The sequence below is a fragment of the Oculina patagonica genome, chromosome 13, assembly GCF_052425735.1.
Source record: "Oculina patagonica isolate OP01 chromosome 13, crgOcupat, whole genome shotgun sequence".
In the NCBI taxonomy this organism is placed as follows: domain Eukaryota; kingdom Metazoa; phylum Cnidaria; class Anthozoa; order Scleractinia; family Oculinidae; genus Oculina; species Oculina patagonica.
In genome coordinates this window covers 35,216,928-35,238,003 of record NC_135770.1, presented here as the reverse complement: position 1 = coordinate 35,238,003, position 21,076 = coordinate 35,216,928, and the positions used below count along the sequence as shown (strand labels likewise).

At 39.9% G+C, this 21,076-nt stretch overlaps 4 protein-coding genes and 1 long non-coding RNA gene across 5 annotated transcripts; 4 read left to right on the top strand and 1 right to left on the bottom strand.

Annotated features, from left to right (window-relative positions):
• Positions 1-1,157: 1,157 nt before the first annotated feature.
• LOC144634849 (GTP-binding protein 2-like) lies at positions 1,158-9,313 on the top strand. Its single transcript, XM_078493892.1, has 11 exons — positions 1,158-1,423; positions 1,501-1,527; positions 3,106-3,402; positions 4,268-4,465; positions 4,807-4,981; positions 5,409-5,625; positions 6,090-6,225; positions 6,960-7,018; positions 7,623-7,794; positions 8,206-8,367; positions 8,879-9,313. The coding sequence occupies exons 1-11, from the start codon at positions 1,334-1,336 to the stop codon at positions 9,038-9,040; spliced, it is 1,695 nt and encodes a 564-aa protein (XP_078350018.1). The 5' UTR covers positions 1,158-1,333; the 3' UTR covers positions 9,041-9,313.
• A 252-nt stretch (positions 9,314-9,565) lies between these two features.
• On the top strand, positions 9,566-10,105 carry LOC144635724 (uncharacterized). Its single transcript, XR_013567407.1, has 2 exons — positions 9,566-9,930; positions 9,975-10,105. It is a non-coding gene; the product is annotated as an uncharacterized LOC144635724 (long non-coding RNA).
• Positions 10,106-10,846: 741 nt separating this feature from the next.
• Positions 10,847-19,191, top strand: LOC144634854 (TWiK family of potassium channels protein 7-like). The gene is made up of 4 exons (XM_078493896.1): positions 10,847-11,594; positions 16,882-16,999; positions 17,496-17,746; positions 18,939-19,191. Exons 1-4 carry the CDS (start codon positions 11,261-11,263, stop codon positions 19,124-19,126), a joined length of 891 nt encoding a protein of 296 aa, XP_078350022.1. The 5' UTR covers positions 10,847-11,260; the 3' UTR covers positions 19,127-19,191.
• On the bottom strand, positions 12,382-13,366 carry LOC144634852 (adenosine receptor A3-like). Its single transcript, XM_078493895.1, has one exon. It carries the CDS (start codon positions 13,364-13,366, stop codon positions 12,431-12,433), a length of 936 nt encoding a protein of 311 aa, XP_078350021.1. The 3' UTR covers positions 12,382-12,430.
• On the top strand, positions 15,079-16,238 carry LOC144634851 (adenosine receptor A3-like). Its single transcript, XM_078493894.1, has one exon. It carries the CDS (start codon positions 15,101-15,103, stop codon positions 16,034-16,036), a length of 936 nt encoding a protein of 311 aa, XP_078350020.1. The 5' UTR covers positions 15,079-15,100; the 3' UTR covers positions 16,037-16,238.
• Positions 19,192-21,076: the final 1,885 nt, after the last annotated feature.

Here is a 21,076-nt window from a genome sequence, read left to right as displayed (position 1 = left end):
GAGTTCAGAATCGTTCCTTTGAATGACAGTCAGATTTTGTCATCAATAAAAGAAATGCACAAATAAAGAATTTCGAGACTGACTGATTGTTATGTTTTTCATTCCCTCGTATAAAGCGAACCGTTTAACTATGCCATAGGTGAACCACACTTTTTCCGACGAAGGACTTTTATACGACTGTTACGGTCTGTTACGCTCGAAACGTCAGCTCTTCCAAATTCTCTTCGGCAGTTTATTTACCTTTATCCTTGCCCGCCGATTGTTGGAACACAACAGTTTCTTTGGAAACTAAAAACTTAGCAACAGGTCGAGCTCCAGGGCCGTGCATACGAGGCGGGGGCGTTGCCCCCGCCAGAAACCACTGCTCTGAGGGTGCGTGCCCCCCCCCCCCCCCCCGCAGCAATCCTGTCAGCCCTCTCTCTACATTTTAATTTTTTTTTCATGGAAAATAAGTTGTTTTGTTGTCGACAGTGGGGTAACTCGAAGCAAAAGAAGTGTATGTAATATATCAAAATTCAAATAGTTCGGAGGATATTGACATTTTATCGAAAACGGACACTGTGGAATAGTTGCAGCAGTTGTACCCAAATTATTGCAGCTGCGATTGATCAATACTTGATTTGGCTAGCTCCCTCTCGTCCCATTTTCGTTAAAGAACTGTATTCTGAAGTATCAACTATCAAATATCAACTTGTTTGCCGTCAGTTCTAACATTGTTGCACGTGTCAGCACGTCGCCTGAAATTTTCCTCATTTTGACCGGTCACTTATTTTATATTTTTACAAAGGCAAATTTGTTAAAACTTGTCTCCTCGTTCACTTTCACTATACTAGAATTTGTGACATAATTATTGGTCATTTATATTAATTCCGAATTTTTTTCTTATGAAATATCATATTTTGAGGTGCAACGGGTGCACAAATAAAGCAACATTTATTTACGCAAGTTGAGAGACAATGACAAAAGATCCTAATTGGTTCTAAAGCTTCCGAATTTTTTCTGATGAAATACCCCATATTTTGTGATGCAACGGGTGCAAAAATATAACAACAATAATTTACGCAAATCTCAAGTCCTAACATGTCCTCAAAAGCTTCAAGTCATTCGTTGATTTTCCACTTACCTTTGTGACGTCACTAATAAGCTCGGCAGCAGTCCATATCCGGGTCCTTTTCTGATGAAATACCGCAGGCTGGTGGTGTCATGAGCCAGCCGGGCTAAATATCAACAAAGAAAGTGACACGATTCACCAGATCGAAAAATGCCGCCCTAGCAAGATTGCGATGGTTTCGAATTGTGAATTTCGTTTGTTAACAACATATCTACATCTAAAATGGAATCTTTTATACATTTGTTCGAAACGCCCTCAGGAAGTGGGACCCAAACTGCCCGGGCGTCTATGCCAGAGTGCCTGCCACCGGAGGTAAACACTGAACTTTGCGCCAATTTTTCCAGGATTTCTGTCCGTTAAATTAACTTCTGTTTTTTGATCTCGTGCAGGTTGAAGAAGGAAATGTGGAATATAAGGTAAGTTAATCAGAACGGATTTGGTAAATTGCAGTTTCCGAGCTAAAACAGGCCATAAAGTCGCTAACGCTTGCGCGGGAAAAAAAAATAACCGACTATCCCGAACATCGTTTTCCCTGTTTATCGCTGCTAAGATATGCACAAAATATATGTAAGGCGGAAGCAATTGTTCTGGAAAATATTCTCTTTTTAGAATGCTTATTGTATTAAACTTGATATTTTGCTTCCCGTTTGGGTCAGAGCATTTTAGTTTTAAGTGTGAGTTTTGGCTTCGTGGCATTGTTTTGGTCTCGGGGACCTTTGAGCTTTGAATATGTTAAATCTTAAGCTTATAAAATTCTGCCCTGGCAACAAATGATCCCTACTGAAAAGACCATGAAATTGTCATGGATTTTGGGTTAGAAACAGAAAACAAAATTAATAGGACTGACTTGTATGGAAAGCTTCAAGATACGTAGATACTAAAAGCTTTTCATGCACAAAGTCACGCCATCTTACAAGATAAGTGGTGAATAATGAAGGGAGTGTGAACGCATACACGTTAAAGGAGGAAAGTTACAGATTATGCGAACTCAAACATTTTTAAAAAAATAAATAGTAATTTATGAAAACTAATCAAATAAAATACTGTAAACTTGGCTTGGTGAGCAAAGGAAAGCAGGGTGATCCCAGGGTGGCCAAGGGTGATCCCAACCTAATGGTAGGGGTAAGAATATAAACAATAATGTGTTTAGTATATACTAACACAGTGGATAGCGATGCTGGCACACGCTTATTGGCTACTCAAACTCCGAATATCCTTTGCTATTCACCTCTGAGCAACACACACAAGAAAATTGTAATCTTTGACAGGAATAAACTAATCAAAAATCATCCTTTCGGACTTTATTTTCTCACTGTTTTAGTATAATGTTAATACTTAAACGACTAATTCATCTCAGTGTTGGTGGCTAATGGTGGTTTATATTTTCCTCCTGGCTTTGCAGCTTACCGAGTAGTTCCTTGTCCTGAGGTGAGGGATAGGGCCGAACCCTGCTTTGAGGCTTGTTAAAAATATCCACCACTAGCCACCTCCACTTCGGTGAATGGTTGTTAAATATCTTTTACGATATACACACTTTTTTGGTCTGTCCACCAGAGTTTATTCAGGGAGGGGAGGGGGGCTGAACCTTCCGCCTCCTGTACCTTTTTCTCCCACTTTCCACCCACTTTTCCGTAATGGTCCCCTCCTTTTTGCCCTATAGCTATTGTGAAATATAAAAAAATGATAAATTTTACTCTTATTCTCCCAGTTGACGCCAGCTTAAGAATCCCGCTTCCCAAGCTCTTTTCTCCCGCCTCCCACTCCTTTTCTCCCGGGCTCCTGCCCCCTGTTCCCCTCCACCAGGGAGGACACATGATACATTTTTTGCAATGTTTTGTTTAGCCTGTAGCCCAAGACAACTTCATAAAAACACTTGTTTATGTGGCCTAACAAGGTTGTCAGGAAGAGGGTTACCTGACATTGGGAACATTTTCTTTATATAAAAGACTCTAACAAGGCTGTTACTAAATGAATGTTTTTCATTTCCATGGCAGCTGAAGCTTGTAAACCCTTCACCTTCTCGCCTCGAGCACCTGGTCACCCAAATGAAGTGGCGCCTTCAGGAAGGTGATGGAGAAGCAATTTACGAGATTGGTGTTGAAGACAATGGCATGTTTGTAGGTCTCACAAGAGAGGAGCTGGACTCTTCTCTGAACACACTCAATGTCATGGCGTCCAAGTTAGGGGCTCATACCACATTGTTACGACGCCATGTTGTGGAAGTTGCTAGTGATGGTCCTGGTAGACAGGTAGCAGAAGTTCTTGTCCGACGAGTGCCAGATGATCAACAGGTAAATAAAGTTTTGTTACTACCTGATAACTCAGCCTTAAGATTGAGTGGGGGGGGGCCCCCTCTAATGCCTTTAAAGGAACAGGAAAAAGGGGTTGGGTTGTAATTAAAACTTTTAAATACATGGAGGCTCTGCCCAGAGGTCCAAACCCTTACCCTTAATTAAATACCATTTTCAACAGAAAGGGTAACCCTTACTTGTACCCGTGATTGATAATGGTATCATTTTTAAATACCTTCCAAGGGGATATTTCATCTCTTTTAATACATTTTCACTTGAATAAACCCCTTAAAACATGCCTATATGAATCAACTGTCCTTGTCATATAATTCCCTCATTTATATACTAATGGCCTAAAAGAGGTACCCCTTTTGGACGAAGCCTCCCCACAGGGTACTATAGGGAGTATGTATAGCAAAATGGTTATTTTATAAGTCAGAGTCTAATTTATTTCCTTCTGCTATAGGGAGTACCTCACTTGGGACAGGCAAGTGATGCCAGCTTGTTTGATCCACACTCAGTCTAATAATAGTAGATGCTCTTGTCCAAATCCTTCATCCTTCACTCTTATCAACTCTCCTTCCAATCTGAGTTTGGTGTAGAAGTTTATATGCACACATCCTACAGAACATCCTCTTTATGAAATAGTCTGTAATTTTGTGGGAATGACTCTGAATGGTAAACAATGTAGACAAGGCATTTTAAAATACTAGGCTAACCATAAAAATAGTAATAAATTAAATATAATTATAGCATCCTAAAGACTAAAGAACTTTATTGATCACACAAAATGACAAGCAGTATTAAGGGGTCACTAACTAGGTTGTTCTCAATTGACAATTTTTTTTGTTCAATGTCTTTTCAGTTCATTGACGTAAGACTTGCCGTGTTGGGGAATGTTGATGCTGGAAAGAGTACATTACTCGGTGTCTTGACACATGACGAATTGGACAATGGTCGTGGAAGAGCAAGATTGAACCTGTTCAGACATCTGCATGAAATTCAAACAGGAAGAACGTCAAGTATCAGCCATGAAATACTGGGATTTAACAGCAAAGGAGAGGTTTGTACATAAGTCAATAAGTTCTAGATGTAAGATTGTAAATTAGACTTGTCCAGGTAGGAAAGAATTGTAGATTACTCCAGGTTTGGCAATTGAAATTTTAATCTTTATACTAATAATCGTATCTTCGGATTCTAAAGGAACAGACCATGAACGTAATGGCGCTCCTGTAAATATCTAATTGCTGTAACCGTTCATCAGTAGGATACCTAAAATGCGTTTAATTCCACAATTGGTTTCAGCTGTGTTAAATCCTATACCATTTTAGGAGGAGCCACCCACAACGTAAGCACAGTTACAGACAAGACATAATAATAAGGAAAATGTTTTTTTTCTTGTAGGTTATCAACTATAGTGAATCTCGGACAGCAGAGGACATTTGCGAACAGTCATCTAAACTGATCACTTTTATAGATCTGGCTGGACACCACAAGTACTTGAGAACAACAATATTTGGTCTAACTGGTCACTCTCCAGATTTTGCTATGTTGGTCATTGCTGCAAATGCTGGTATAGGTAAGGGGTTCATTTATTGATTCATGACTCTCGAGGTGGCCTGATGGTTAGTGCCCTGGACTTGGGATCGAGTGGTCCGAGTTCAAGCCCTGGCCAGCGCACTGCGTTGTGTTCTTGGGTAAGACACTTTACACTCATCGTGCCTCTCTCCACCCAGGAAAACGAGGACCACCCTGAACAACTGGCCCTATGTATAAATGGGTACCGGTGAATTTACTGCTGAGGGGTAACCCTGCAATGGACTAGCGTCCCATCCAGGAGGGAGTATAAATACTCCTAGTCGCTTCATGCTACAAAACCAGGATAAGCGCTGGTCTGATGGGCCTCTAGGCTTGAACACAGACTTACCTTACCTCTGAAGAAAGACACATTTTTAAACTAAGGCAACTTAAAGTGCTGACTTGGCATTTTTTTCATTCATGTTTAGTGGGAACTACAAAAGAACATTTGGGCCTGGCCATGGCTCTGAAAGTACCAACCTTTGTAATAGTAAACAAGACCGACATCTGTTTACCTGCAATGGTTGAACGGACCCTGAAAGTGCTTGATCGAGTTTTAAAATCTCCTTGCTGTAAAAAGGTGCCAGTGGTCGTCAAAACAGAAGATGATGTTATAGTCGCTGCAACTAACTTCACCTCTAACCAGTAAGCATACCCTAATTTCCTTTTAATAGACTTCCAGTTGCTTCTATGTCACCAGGGGACTTTTCTGTTCTCCAAAGAAAGCTTTGAACCCAAGATCTTCTGAACTTGATAAAAACTGTCTACATAACTGAGTGATTACAAGTCTGATGGAAATTTTACCACTCAATAAGAGACAGGCAAAAATTTTTATTATGGAAGGGCTTGGGGGGATAAAAGAATAAAATTATAATATTTTAAAAAAAAAAAAAAAAAGGAGAAGAAGAAAAGAGAAGAAGAAAAAAGTAATAGACAACAGATGTGACCTATTGCATTGTTGGAAAAAAATTCCCAGTTAAATTTTAACATCACTCGTGTTTCCTCTGTCATTTAACCATGAATCTGTTTCTTAGCGTTCTGTTAAAGCCAGAAACAATAATAAATGTATTTATTGTGGATAATAACTTTTGTTTCTCTTTCAACCTTAGAGTAACACCAGTGTTCACTGTGTCCTGTGTAACTGGTGAGAATCTGAATCTTGTCAGGAAATTTTTAAATCTTGTCCCTCCAGCTCGATCACCCATGGATCAGGAAAAACTAGCCCAAGAATGTACAGAGTATCAGGTTTGTATCACTTTGTTTTCTTTTGACCAGTAGGGTGTCGATTGGGATGTAAATTTTTAAATTCAATGGCTATTGTCATTGTGCATTAACCCTGGAGATGTTCACAAACTAAAACCGTAAAAGTCCGGTTATAAGCCCTGGGCTTATACAACTTCATAAGGGGTTTTGGGTGGGCTTATAAGCGGAGGGGTTTATATCCAGCGGAATATAAAAAAACGTTTCGAAACAAGCCACTACCAGAGTGCTGATCGAAATTCAGTATTAAGTTAAAAACGCATAATAAAGCAACATTTAGCCCTGTTCAGTACTGTCATCCGGCAGATGGGGGCTTATATCCAGGGGGGGGGGGGGTTATAATCGAATGTATTTTTTTCTTTCCAGGTAGATGGGCCTATAAGCGGGGAGGGGGGGGGGCTTATAACTGGAATTTTACGGAATACAGATCAGGAGTGTGTATGTATGGTTCCAAAAATCTAATGTATGACACAGCTTTTGTCATTCTGATACATAGAAAACTTTCTTGTGCGAGCAACACTCGTAATGGTCCCAATAAACTGTGAAGCTCTGCACATACATTTGCATCATAACTAATTTAATTTTTAGCACATGCAATTCATGTGCATTGATCTCTTTTCAGTGGATGAGTATTTTCTATCTATTTGATGTTGTATGCCATTGTTGTTGTACATTTATTATTAAATGCATATATAATGTATTTCTTTTGGTGTTTTCAGGTTGATGAAATATTCAATGTTCCGGGTACTGGTCCTGTTGTTGGTGGCACTTTGGAGAGGTAAGTGTTGATCCTCTTTCAAATGACAATGATTTTGTTGCTGGTGCAAGACTCTCTTACATTTTTTATTTGGCAAGTTTTTCAAATAATAGCCAATAGAAACTTTATATTCTGATTGATAAAGGGTGACAGTTTGTGAAACATTGAAACAGCAGTAAAGAGCATGAGCTGTAGGCCATTTGCCCATATTTCCACTTTACAATATAGGTAGAGATAAGAACAGAAAATTGTGATCTTTAACTGACGTTCCATCGATGGAGCTTAATTGAGAATTGATCAATTTAGATAGAAGTTGTGCATTGATTTTTACACTTTTTTGTTTTTGTTGCAACATATGTAGAAACAATTTTCTTTTTTTTTTTTTATTTAAAGCTGCTGAGAAAAAAAATAAAAAAAAAAAAAATTTTTAAAAAAAAAAAACTTTTTATTTCATAAACGTTCAATACCAAACAATACTGGTTCCAGTATTTTCAATTATATTAATATGTTATTGTTTACTTTTTGTTAAAAATTTGCTTTATTTTATTGTTGGCTTTTAATTAATGCTGTTTCAGAAGAGGCAGTTACTTGCCTTTAAGTTCTGGCATCCATTTTGTTTCTTCAGGGGTGTATTACGCGAGGGAGATCAACTTCTCTTAGGTCCTTCAGCTGATGGACACTTCCGACCAGTGACTGTCATGTCAGTAAAAAGAAACCGAGCCGCCTGCCGTGTGGTCCGTGCAGGCCAGGCTGCATCTGTTGCTATCAGTGGAATTGATAGGAGTCTACTTAGACGAGTAAGTTACAACAGACCTCTAGAGACAAAATATTTAATATGTTGTTACCAAAGGTATATTTGACATAATTATTACCTTCTCCTGGCCTAGAAAGAAATTTATTGCAGCTAAGACACCCTCCAAGTTGGGACCAATACCGGCTTTTGGGGACTGCACTCCCTGCTGCCTTCTCCACTGTCCTCGGTCACTGTGTTTCTTCTCTCGTTCGGGCTCTCACGTGATGCGCTCGGTCCACCGGGGGCGGATGGTTGGTATATTATTGAAAGTGATGTGTAGGCATGGTAACCCAAGTGGTTTGTAAAGTGTGTAAGACTTGAGATCTGACGGTTGATTGTTTGGAGTCGTGTCTGTAATTGGGTCCTTACCAGGCAGAACACAAAAAAGTGCTTCACTGTCTTGTATTTGTTGCAGGGCATGGTTCTCACAGATCCTGTTCAAAAGCCTTGTTCCTGCTTGGGATTCTGGGCTGATGTGTTTCTTCTGTTTCATACTACATCAATAAGCAAGCGTTTCCAAGCCACTGTCTACATAGGAAACGTCATTCAGACAGCAGTTATCGAGGAAATGAACAAGGTACAAAAGAACAATTAATTTAAACATGCTTCATTGATAACACTGGGAGGGGCCTTATGGTTAGTGCTTGGATTTAGGATTGAGCAGTCTGGGTTCAACAGGGATGTAGCTAAGAAAATACTAAGCCAGCTCATCAACAAGCCCAGCTGGTTTTTCTGGCCTTGGCAGCTCCAAAAGTCTAACTAAATATCTGTTTGTATGTGAAATTTCAGCCAGATTTAAGTTCTCTTTCAGCCGGTGAAATTAGCCGGCAGCCGGTCCTTAGCAACATCCCTGGTTCAAGCCCTGGTCGTTGGTCTCTGCGTTGTGTTCTTGGAGCAAGACACCTCTAAACTCCTCCACCCAGAAGTACAATTGGGTACCGAAAATTGTTAGGGTGACCTGACCACAACTGGGGTTTACCTACAACACAAAACATAACCTTTCATAAAGTTTTACACAGCGACAAATGACAATGTGTCTTAGAATGGCCCCACATCAAGTTGTTAAAAGTCCTTTAACTTTTTTGCAGGATTCCTTGAGAACTGGCCAAAGAGCAAAAGTACGATTCAGGTTCATTAAACAGCCTGAGTACATTCGCCAAGGATCAAGGATCTTCTTCAGGGAGGGGCATACCAAGGGAGTTGGACAGGTCCTGAGTGTGATAAATTATAATCCAGACACTGACAGATAGCACGGAATAGCAACACAAAGGTTGATGGGAGTGGTTACCAGTCCTCGCTCTGCTGGTTCGGTGAAGGAACATTTGCCTTGTGGACAGACACTGCCTTTATTGACAGAACTGTAAAATTTTCGTTAGAGAGGATTTGCTGGTAATTTAAAGTCACATCTGGTCCAGGAAATTTATGCAGCTGTTAAGCAATGAGTTTGGTACAGTTGGGAAGTATTTTATTGGAGGAGGAATGGAAGAGTGGTTTTCGAATGGCTTCCACACAAATGAGTATTGGAATGCATTTAAAGAGCATGATGCACTGGTTAAACAAACCAAGAGTCGCTATATGGCCATGTCTGAAAAAAGGACTTTAAAAAACATGCATTTTCATAGAGATTTTTTACTCGCAGCCCAGTTACACCTAGCTTACTAAAAAAAATCATATTTTGTGCTTAAATGTTTGCTGACATTGGGTTCCATTAAACAGTGAAAATTACCATAATGGAATTACAAGTGCACTGGGAAGATTAGTTATTTCTTGTGTGAATGAGCTATTTGATGGGAATAATCCGGGTTATCTACAGAAACATTTGCTTGGTAGGAGCAAGGCACAAAAGAACATTCACTATTTTTATTCAGCGGGCCCAGTGGGTCAGTGTATTTGTTGATGATTAAGACATTGAAATTACAGTAAATTATTGTAGGTTGTGTTGGATAAGGTAAGCTGAGATATCAGTTGGTTCCAGAGTCATGGAGTTAATTAATTGTTGCACTTGCAGTTGCTTAAGAACTGTTTTAAATTTTTATGCAAATGACCGAAGGTTTTAACTTAATGCATTTTTTCTGTAAATATATAAACGTTTGGAATTTGGACCTTCCTAGAAGAGCAACTGGCTCTTGCTCGGACAACTGTGAATGTAAAGACCTGGAGAGGTGTGGAGTGTGTTTTAACCAGGGGAACCTCAGTTTTAGTACCTTTTTGCAATTAAGCCGAGTCTGGACATGTGGAGTTTTAGTGAATTAAGGCATCCTATGATGTCAAAGCGCCTTAACTGGAAGACAATTAAAAATTGCTTCACAATAAAATTGTGCCTGTCTTTTGTGTTATAGCTGGGGTGCTCGATCTAGCTTGCAAATTGGCTAGGGGTGTTATAGCATGGGTCAGGTCAGAAGAGGTTATTTTTTTTTTTTTTTTTGAAAATTTTTTTAAATATTTTTTTTCAAGCGCGAATTTTTTAAAATTTTTTTTTTTTATAATAAAAAAAAGTTTAAAATTTAAACAAACCGCTAAAAAAAAATTCAATTTCTCTCAAACACGGGGGCCAACATGTCCCCCGAAGACAAATGGCGACCCAACAAAGCTTTATAAATTTGCGTGAAGACGTTCGGATATATGTCCGGATACACCAACAAAAAAAATTTTATATATTTTTATAAAATTTTAAAAAATTTATAAAAAAGTTAAAATTTTTTTTTTAATGGGAAAAAAAAAAAAAAAAAAAAAAATTTTTCCGGGCCCCAAAAAACCACTTTCAAAGGGCATCTGCTTAAAAAATTTCCTTACCTTCCTTCAATTAAACATCTGGTGTGTGAATCGATTTTTTTTCCACTATTTTTTTCCAAGCGTATTCTACGTACCGGTAGTCTCATTCACAGCCATTTCTTGGGATGTCACGCAACGCCCCTCCCTCTTTGTGGAAGCGTTGCGTGACAAAGAGGGAGGAGCGTTGTGTGACATCCCAAAAAAACAGCTGCAAAGTTGGACAAGATTTTACTGGTGATTTACCGGTAACAGGATGTTTGGGGAGCGGTGCTGTTCCTCAGCAACGTTCTGTCATCATTAACCAAAGCAGTTTATTGTGTTAGTTGTATTAAAAATGCGGTCTGTGGTTCAAAAACAAAAGCTCCCAAATCCCTCAGTTTTTCGCGACCCTAGCCGTCATCTCCATTACTCATTTTAAAAGTCATACCCTAAGTAGTTTTGTGAAATGCAGTATTCAAGATGGCGGCTCTACAATCCATTTTGCAACGATCCACTGTCTGGCTTAATTAAGAACCATTATTCTTCACAGGAACTGTTTACATCACGACGGAGAGCCATAAATTATTAACTGAATTCTTGAATAGCGACCATTTTGAAGGGATTTTGAACATAAAAGCACATGAATTGACAGAAGAAACCAAAACGTCCAACATCGATCAAAAATATTATTGAAGTTTTCAGTTTACACCGAACAGGCCATGAAGAATTTAGCGGAAATAAGAGCGCATGTCTTGTATAACGCCATTTTAGTTGGTATTCTAATCCTTTATGGTTTATTTGGAGCTTGTGTTTTCAGGAAACTTGAAGCTCTCAATAGCGCTTCAGCGTCAGACGACCAGCTGGAAGCTTCGAAAGAACAATTTCTTAAAGAACTGTGGAATCAAAAAAGCCTTGAATTCGACCACTGGTCTGCACAGGCGAGAAACAAACTGGATTCGTACGAGAAGAATTTCGTGTTAGAGCCCTCGAGTCCAGGCGAATGGAGCTTGGCTGATTCCTGGTTATTTGCTTGCACAATCTTCACCACAATAGGTAAGACTAAACTATCCTTTATTAGCTTGCTTGTCTTACTTTTTGTTGGTATTTACCCGGGTATTTGCAATTCCAAATCGTATTTTTTATGTATATATTAGGAATTAAGAGCTAAATTTTGTTACTATTTGTTATTATTTCGTAATTTAAAATTTAAATTATATTTTAACCCGGTTCGTTTCTGGAGCGCTTCAGCTGGGCCTCGGGAACGCGGGCTTGAAAGATGCGTGCGAACATGCGCATACTTGCATAACAATAGTCAGTGATAGTTGCTTGGAAATAAACAGACTCGGGTTTCGTTTGCTAACCTAACCTATTTTTAATATAATTCTAAGAATTTTGAAGTTTATTTGACATGTTTGCTGGTGCTTTCCTGCATAAATATGCGTTTTACAATTTGCTCCGTGTTGCTTTCCTTTCATTCATGTTCAGGGCCGTTTCCCTTGTTTTCTCCGTTTTCGTCTCCGCCGCGCCGTTCAAACGTGTGTTTGCTTCGCTGCTTTCTGCGGTGCTGGTCGTGGTGCTCGCGTCGCCGGGTGGTGCCGTGTGTGTTCTCTGTTTTCGCTTTTCTCGGCTGCGTTTCCACTCTCTCTTTTCTTCTCCATTCTCCTGTTCATGTGCCTCGTTTTCCCCTCTTGTTCCCTTCTGCTGGTTTGTTTTTTTCCCCCCAACGCATTCGGTAACGGAGGGGGAGGCCGCAGACATTTTTATTCTTATCATAAATTTCGAAGTTGCTTTTTTCTGTAAATATAATACAATAATTTACAAGATGAGAAGTCTAGAGTCTAGGTAATCATAAAGCAAAAGCAAATAAAATAAAGTGACAAGAACTAACTCTACGAACAGCAAAGTACTTGTCTAATTGTGGCCTTCACTGCTTGTCTCACTTCTTTTATCTTCCAACAGTAAAGAATTGGGTTTAATGATGAATTTAAGTAAACTAAAGTGTTTGCACACACTCTAACAAGAAAAACAGATGAAGAAAGTTCACTTTGAGTTGACAACATTCGCTCTACTACACCATCTATAACAAATGGCAGATAACAAGCCAGTAGTGCTAACTGCACCCACAGTACACTGGACACTGCCTTTCTGTATCGCGCTATGTTTAGCGGAATTCTTTGGTTTTGTTCTTCATTTTGAATTGGGTTTCGAATATGACGAAGCGTGTAGAAAATCTTTGTGTAAGAAGTGATCGAGGTCACCAGGCAGAGAGGTATAACGATATAGCTGTACCATAATGTTATGAGATGATTCCAAAAGTACATCACTGAAGCGAGAACGGACACAGCCCAAAGGGTAACAACAGTCACAGAGGTTCGTTTTGATGTTACAACTTGTCTATATCTCAGCCCCAACAACAGGGCGAGAAGTCTGTCCACGCTTATTGCAGTCAGCGTCAAAATAGACACTGAACCCAAAATATATCCTGCTACGAAAGCTGAGGCGAAGGCGTAGGTACAAATTTCCCAGCGTTTGTTCACCACAGACATCAGATATACAACAAAGACAGGCTCTGAAATAAGACCAACAAATAGATCAGTTGTTGCCAGGCTACGGAACAAGATTTTCGATGGCGGATGAAGGGTAGACTCCTTGTTAAGGGCAACTAGGATCAAAACATTTCCCAGAAATGCAGTAATGGACAAGAGAATGTTGATCACGGAAAGAGATGTTAGTTGGTGGTGTATCTCTCCGGTTGAAGCTTCAAAGCAGTACACTTGCTGAAAAGATGTCTGCTTCGAATCTTCAGTGTAGTTTGTTATCTCCATAACTCCTATAAGATCTGCAATATACGGGCACTATGTATTAAGTACTAGTGTTATTCGTACAGGCTGAATACTTCTTCGTATACTGTTGTCGCAAGTTAACGTCCCCTCAAAAAATGTCAAATACACTGAATTATGTAGAAGAATTGTTTAAAGTGCAAATAGTTTGAATGCAAGCGTCCAAAAAAAAAAATAAACTGGGCCAACAATATACAAGAATGTCTTTTCCGCTTGCTTTCAGTTTTTTAAAGTTAAAATTTTAATTATTTTAAACCCAGTTTCTGGAGAACTTTAGCTGAACCTCGGGGACACGAGCTTGAAAGACGCCTTGAAAGAGTATTTCTATAGAATAAAAATATAATTTTTTGTCGTTGCTAAGATATAAACAGACTCAGACTCAGGTTTCGTTTGTCATCTAACTTTTTTAATTAAAGTTGAAGTTAACTTGACATGTTTCAGTAGCTATGTTTACTGGTGCTTTCCAGTATAGGTTTTCATTTTGCGATTTCCGTGTTCACCTTCAGCTTCCATCGCCACTCGACGATTGTATACGGGTACTTTCATTAATTTCAAGATTGTTTTTTCTGTAAATATAATGCAACAATTCACAAGATGAGGAGTCTAGGAAAGTGCCACATAGATATTACTTATGGCACCCGCGCGCGGACGGGGGAGAAGCCAACGAGGCGCGTTTGATACCGCTGGCATCGAGTGCATAGAACGCACGACTGGAATAATTTTTTATTAAACCGCCCACAAAATGCTACAGGCAAGATACGTTCAAACAATACATCATTGTAGGAGGCGCGGTGGCCTAATGGTTAACGCGCTCGACTCCGAGTCGAACGGCCCGTAAAAAAAATTTAATTTTTTAAAAAAAAAAAAAATTCCAAAAAACACAAAATAAACCCTACCAAAAAAATTTTCTCTTCTTGTTTGTGTTCTCATTGGCTCTTTGTGTTGTTTACGGTTCGAGGCCTGGCCGGGGAATCGCTGCGTTGTGTTCTTGGGCAATAACACTTTTTCGACTCTCACAGTGCCTCTCTCCACCCAGGTGTGTAAATGGGTACTGGCTGAAATTACTGCTGGGGGGTAACCCATGCGATGGACTGACATCCCATCTATGGGGGAGTAGCAAATACTCGAAAATTCAGTGGCTTAATGCTACGTTTGAAACCGGGATAGCTCCGGCTGTATGGGCCACCAATTGGAAATCTCGGACATATGACTTAGAAATACCTTTAATACATCATTGAAAAGAAGACATATTGCTAAAGGCGGGGGTTAACGTGAATTTAATGAAATTTTACGGGGGTTAAAGAAAGGGGAGAAGAAAGAAAATTAGTTTTAGAACGCCACAGAATTTCCGATTTGTTTCATTTTGCACACCCCCAGGCGATATCTGCTGATGGCCGCTCTGAATGTATGGTTATCACTATTTGTTTCAACGAGACTGCTGAAGAAAATATTCACGTTTATGATCTATCGATCAGTCCGAGACTGAAAGCAAGCCAAAAAGAGATTCTTGTATCTTGTTGGCCGAGTTTGTTGGATGCTTGCATTCAAACCATCTGCACTTGAAAATACTCTTCTACATAATTCAGTGTATTTCACATTTTTGAGGGCGTTAACTTGCTGGTGACGTTAACTTGCGCCGGCAGTATACGAAGAAGTATTCAGCCTGTAGGGATAACACTAGTACACTAACCAGCGAGTATTGCAGATCTTATTGGAGTTATGGAGATAACAAACTATACTGAAGACACGGAGCAGAAATCTTTTCAGCAAGTTTACTGCTTGGAAGCTTCAACCGGAGAGATACACCACCAGCTAACATCTCTTTCCGTGATCAACATTCTCTTGTCCATTACTGCATTTCTGGGAAATGTTTTGATCCTAGTTGCCCTTAACAAGGAGACTACCCTTCATCCGCCATCGAAAATCTTGCTTCATAGCCTGGCAACAACTGATCTATTTGTTGGTCTTATTTCAGAGCCTGTCTATGTTGTTTATCTGATGTCTGTAGTGAACGAACGCTGGGAAATTTGTACCTACGCTTTCGCCTCAGCTTTCATAGCAGGATATCTTTTGGGTTCAGTGTCTATTTTGACACTGACTGCAATAAGCGTGGACAGACTTCTCGCCCTGTTGTTGGGGCTGAGATATCGACAAGTTGTAACATCGAACCGAACCTCAGTGACTGTAGTTACGCTTTGGGCTGTGTCCGTTCTCGCTTCAGTGATGTACTTTTGGAATCATCTCATAACATTATGGTACAGCTATGTCGTTATACCCCTCTGCCTGGTGATCTCAATCACTTCTTACACAAAGATTTTCTATACGCTTCGTCATATTCGAAACCCAATTCAAAATGAACAACAAAACCAAGCAATTCCGCTAAACATAGCGCGATACAGAAAGGCAGTGTCCAGTGTACTGTGGGTGCAGTTAACATTACTAGCGTGTTATCTGCCATTTGTTATAGATGGTATAGTTGGTCGAGTTTTGTCAACTCAAAATGAACTTTCTTCATCGGCGTTTCTTGTTAAAGTGTGTACAAACACTTTAGTTTACTTAAATTCATCATTAAACCCGATTCTTTACTGTTGGAAGATAGAAGAAGTGAGACAAGCAGTGAAGGCCACAATAAGACAAGTACTTTGCTGTTCGTAGAGATAGTTCTCGCCAACTTATTTTATTGCTTTATGGAAGCCATGCGACACTTACCTAGACTCCTCGTCTTGTGAATTATTGTATTATATTTACAGAAATAGCAACCTTGAAATTATTGAAAGTATAGAACTCTCAAGTGGAGATGAAAGAAAAGTGCAACACGGAAATTGTAAAATGAAAATTTGTACTGGAAACCACCAACAAACACTGCACGCCAAATTAACTTCAACTTTATTGTTTACTTGAATTAATATTAAAAACGTTAGCTTGCAAGTAAAACCTGAGTCTGAGTCTGTTTATATCCTAGCAACGATTAAAAACTGTTTTTATGCTATAGAAGTGCCAGAAGGAGGGGGAGAATAGGGGTACGCAAATCCGCAGATCCGTGCTATTTGTGGGGCCAAATTCGTAAATCCGCCACTATTTTCGTTCAAATCCGAATCCGCATTTATGGGAATTACTTGAAAAATGTGCTATAGTAGCTGGTATTTTCTAAATCCGCGAATCCGCTCAATGTATCGCAACAAACCTGCAATCCGTCGATCCGCGAACCTATTCACCCCTCTCCAGAAGTTAACTCGCGCGCTCTTTCAAGCTCGCATTCCCGAGTTCCAGTTGTTGCGCTCCAGAAACCGGTGAATTCCCTGTTGTCGCAGACGTCTCTCTTCGCGTTTCGCACGTAGTAGCGGGCGCGAATGAGAGGCGGCTGTATTCGCAGGCTAAAAAACAAGAAGCTGCAAAGAGCTTTTGGCTGCGACATGTTGCGCCGATTGAGAGCAGTTATGGCCGTTGTATAAAATTCCAATAATATTTGTTAAGATTCTTACCTTTGTATTTCTCGGCAGGTTATGGAAACATTGTTCCGGTATCTACATTTGGGCGTATTTTCTGTGTCCTTTATGGATTCGTTGGAATACCACTGTTCAATGTTGTTGCATCAAGTCTGATTTCTCTCATTACCAGGTAAGTCAGGCCTACTTATCCAGATATGCTCCAAATAAACAATTGCTGCTTGCCCTGAAGACTCTACTAATGCATCTTAGGTCGTGTTTACACTTTCTGCCCGGGCACGGTGCCCGAGTACGATTCTCGCCGAGCACTCATGTGACCACACTATTTTTTTCAAGTGCCTACGTCAAAATTCGGGCAGGGCGCCCGTGCCCGAGTTCTCTTCGCACCCCTTTTGAATGTTAACTCATGGACTCTCGTCGAATTTTAACCTGCTCAGATTTTCATAGGAGTCGACGAGAGTTTTCGCTTGTTTGCGAGGCAAAGAATTTTTTTTCTTCTAGCCTACTCTCAATCGATGATAGTCAACGAGCGCTGAAGAAAAACTCTCTTTTATTAACTTTCGTCGAATTTCCGCCCTTTGCAGAATCGATTGCTTAATATTATTTATTTTTTCTGGCAAAATAAAATAGTTGTTGTTGTTGCTTACCATCTTATTATTTTTCGTCAGTGTTTTACAATTCTTACACTCCGCAAATTTGAGGCGCAAAACACAACACGAAGCAGGAAAACAGAAGAAGGACGAGGATTCCCCAGAGCTGCAGACGATACAAGATAGTCAAGAGTTTCATCTCACTTTGAAGAAAGTACTGCTCATGACTACAGCGTATTTGGCGGCTGGCGCTGTATTATTCTCGCTGTGGGAAGACTGGTCATTGTTTGAATCGTTCTACTACTGCTTTGTGACCTTAACAACAATAGGTAAGAGCTTAAAAATTAAGGTGGCCTAAATTAAAAGACTGATTTTCACTAGCCCATAAGCATAACGACATAACCATAACGCTAGTGAGGACGGCACCGACATAAGCATATTAAAGCATAAGCATAAGCACGCACAAGAAGAACGTACATGCCCGATCTTCTTATGCTCTATGCTTATGGACCTTACGTCATGTTATGCTTATGTTTTGGTAATTCCTAGTGAGAAAAACATAGAGCAGTTTTCAATTGAGTGTCGTAAAACCAAAACCAAAGTAATTACTCTGGCCAATCACAAAGGACACAGACAATCCAGTGAGCCAATCAAAACTCGAAGCAAGTACATGTAGCTGACACGAAGCGCGGGAAAACGTGCGTGAGCGCGTCATGATTGGTTTTGGTTTTACTTCTGATTGGCTGAGAAAGTGGCGCGAGATTTTTGAGCCAATCACTTTGCGTAGCAATGCAAAACCAAAGCAAACGCAATTTACTTTCGACACTCAAGTGAAAACCGCTCTAACAAAAACAAGTGTTTGTTCTTCTTATGCTTATGTTTATGCTTATGTCAGTGCTGTCTTCACTAGCGTCACGGTTATGTCGCTATGTTTTTGCTTATGCGCTAGTGAATGAATTTCATTATTATGTTGGAGGAAAGAACAAGTAGAAGAAGGGGGGAGGGGGGGGGGGCGTGAAACTTCATCTCATCAGTCAGGGGAGTTCCCGGAGTATACAAAAAGGTTGAATAGCAATAAACTTTTTAGAGCGGTTTTCACTTCAGTGTCGAAAGTAATTCGCGTTTGCATTGGTTTTGAATTACTACGCTTAGTGATTGGTTTAAAACTCTCGCGCCACTTTCTCATCCAATCAGAGGTCATACCAAAACCAATCGTGACTCGCTTGCGCACGTTTTCCCGCGCTTCGTGCCGGCTACATGTATTTGCTTCGAGTTTTGATTGGTTTACTGGATTGTCTTTGTTCTTTGTAATTGGCCAGAGTGATTACTTTGGTTTTGGTTTTACGACACTCAATTGAAAACTGCTCTAAAGCAGCAACACAAGACATGCAATCGCCATACAAACAAACAAACAAACAAGAAACGCACATTCTATAGCGCATACTGGCGCACATGAATAAACAGTCATGACGCCCATTTTAGCAAGGACAACACCTAACATTTTGTGTCTCTTTCTCCAAGGTCTCGGAGACTATGTGCCTCAGAATATGCATCACACAGTGTTCTTTGGAGGTTACATCATAGTGGGTCTTGTCCTGGTTATCATGTTATTTAGTGCCATGGAAGAAGAGATTGCAGAGCGGTTTGACAAGATCAAGCAGATGGTTGGAGTAGTTGAACATGCGCAAGAGGACAAAAAAGAACTCTGATAATTCATTAATACGTTGATCCTATATAACTAGAAATTTCACTCGCCCTTTTTAGATCTCTCGTGGGGGCAAGTTCAACTATTGCTTGGCAAGTTACAGGTGTAAAATGGCCTCACAATTTGCTTCATATGTCCTGTTTTGTGAAGTTTTATAGTTTTTAATATATGCTTTTGCACGCATTTTACAAATGAATGCACGTTGACTTGCAAATTAGCCGAAGATAAGAGAAGTAGGCTCCGAAAAGGGGTATTCCAAAGATACATTCTGGAGCTCGCTTAGCAAGGATCAACGTTAAGGAAAGCAAAATGCAGGAAGCTCAAAACACCAGGACATACAACAATATTTGTTAAATTTTGAAGAATACCTTATTGAACGCGTCATGAAATTAACGCGAATTTCAAACTTTCGCGTTAATTTAAGTCGCGTTAATTTTTGTTAACGTTAATTTCCGCGCCGTTAATTAAGTGGAGCGTTAATTTCCATGACGTTAATTTCCATTATTTTGGCCCCAATTTTTCGTTACAGTCCAGATGTCCTTGACTCCAAGGAAAATGCATAATTTTATCTGCCACTATCATTGATACTGTGAAGAACGCTCAAAGTGGGAAAAGTACCACGAATATTGTTTTTGTTTAAGATTATACGCCTACAAGTGTTCAAATAAACTTGTTCCTGCTGTGTACGTCGCGTTGATTTCGTTCATTTTGAAATGTTACCCCCTCTTTCGTTTTAATTTCCTTTATTGGGAAGTAATTTTCCCTTCAATTCGCGTTAATTTCAAATACCCTAATTAACACAAGCGTTAATTTCCTATAATAAGGTATTTCGTGACAGAAGACAGGAACACATCAAGAACTAAGGGCGAGGATGGAAATTGTTAAAAATGCGGACAAAACTTGGTTCGGAAATCTCGCGTTTGAAAGTTTGAATCAGATATATTTGAAATTTTGTAAAAATTTTCTTAAGTTTGTTGTTTTTATTCATTAAATTGAGGGTTCATTTCTTACAATATTACAGTCTTGAGTCAATGCTCGTTGGTAGTCCATTGTGTCAACTAGACTTATCTCTCATCTTGTTTGATTTTTTTCGCCCGCTCGCGAGAGACGTTTGAGATTTGACCTAAAAAATTTCATATTGACGTTGCTGTACAGAGATCCTTGTAGTGTCTGTGATTTGTTGCCAAGCATCAACCAATCAGAGGCACTACTCGCTTTTCTGAAGATCTACGTCATCAGTACGGACTTTTTAAGACTGTTCTCAGCCCCCTATTTTTTCGTATTTTCTGTGGGAAAAGCATCGCGAGAAAACTGGACGCTAGTCCCATACCTCGTGCTACGCGCTGCCGCTCGCTATTTCTTACACGTCAGGGTTCGTATTCTTTTGTGCTTTTGAAATTCCACATCCTCGGAGACCCAGGGGCAGTTAGTGGGGGCGAAAGAAACGCGAAACTGCGGGCAAAAATAGCGCGAAACTGCGCGCAAAAAAAAATTGGCATATAAAAGTTGTATTGACTGAAAGTGCCCCTGGGGAAAGATTCTTACCAGACCAGTTCAAAAACCTCTCTGAATACTGCCTCCCGATTGGGCAGAAAAATCTTTTGTATTCCCTTTGTATTATTCTGCCCAATCGGCGACCAGCCTGACTACAGTCCTTTTGGTGTGTTCTTATACGAAGTATGTACACAAAGCCAGTTCGCTCGCCATATCTGTCTTGCTTGTTCGCCAAGAATTTGCTCGGGAAGGAAAAGTTTCGGCTAGTGCCTCCCCTGGTCGAAAACGTCGAAAGTTTGACGGCCATGCCCGCGGAGAAACGGCGGATTCTTCAGATCGGGGTCGATCGCAAGTATCGTAACACTTGCATGCTGTTTGCGAGTTTTAAAAGTTTGAGTGCGATCGGCTAGTTGCACTGCTGAAATGGATGTTTTCAGATCCTTTATGGGAAGATTGGTGA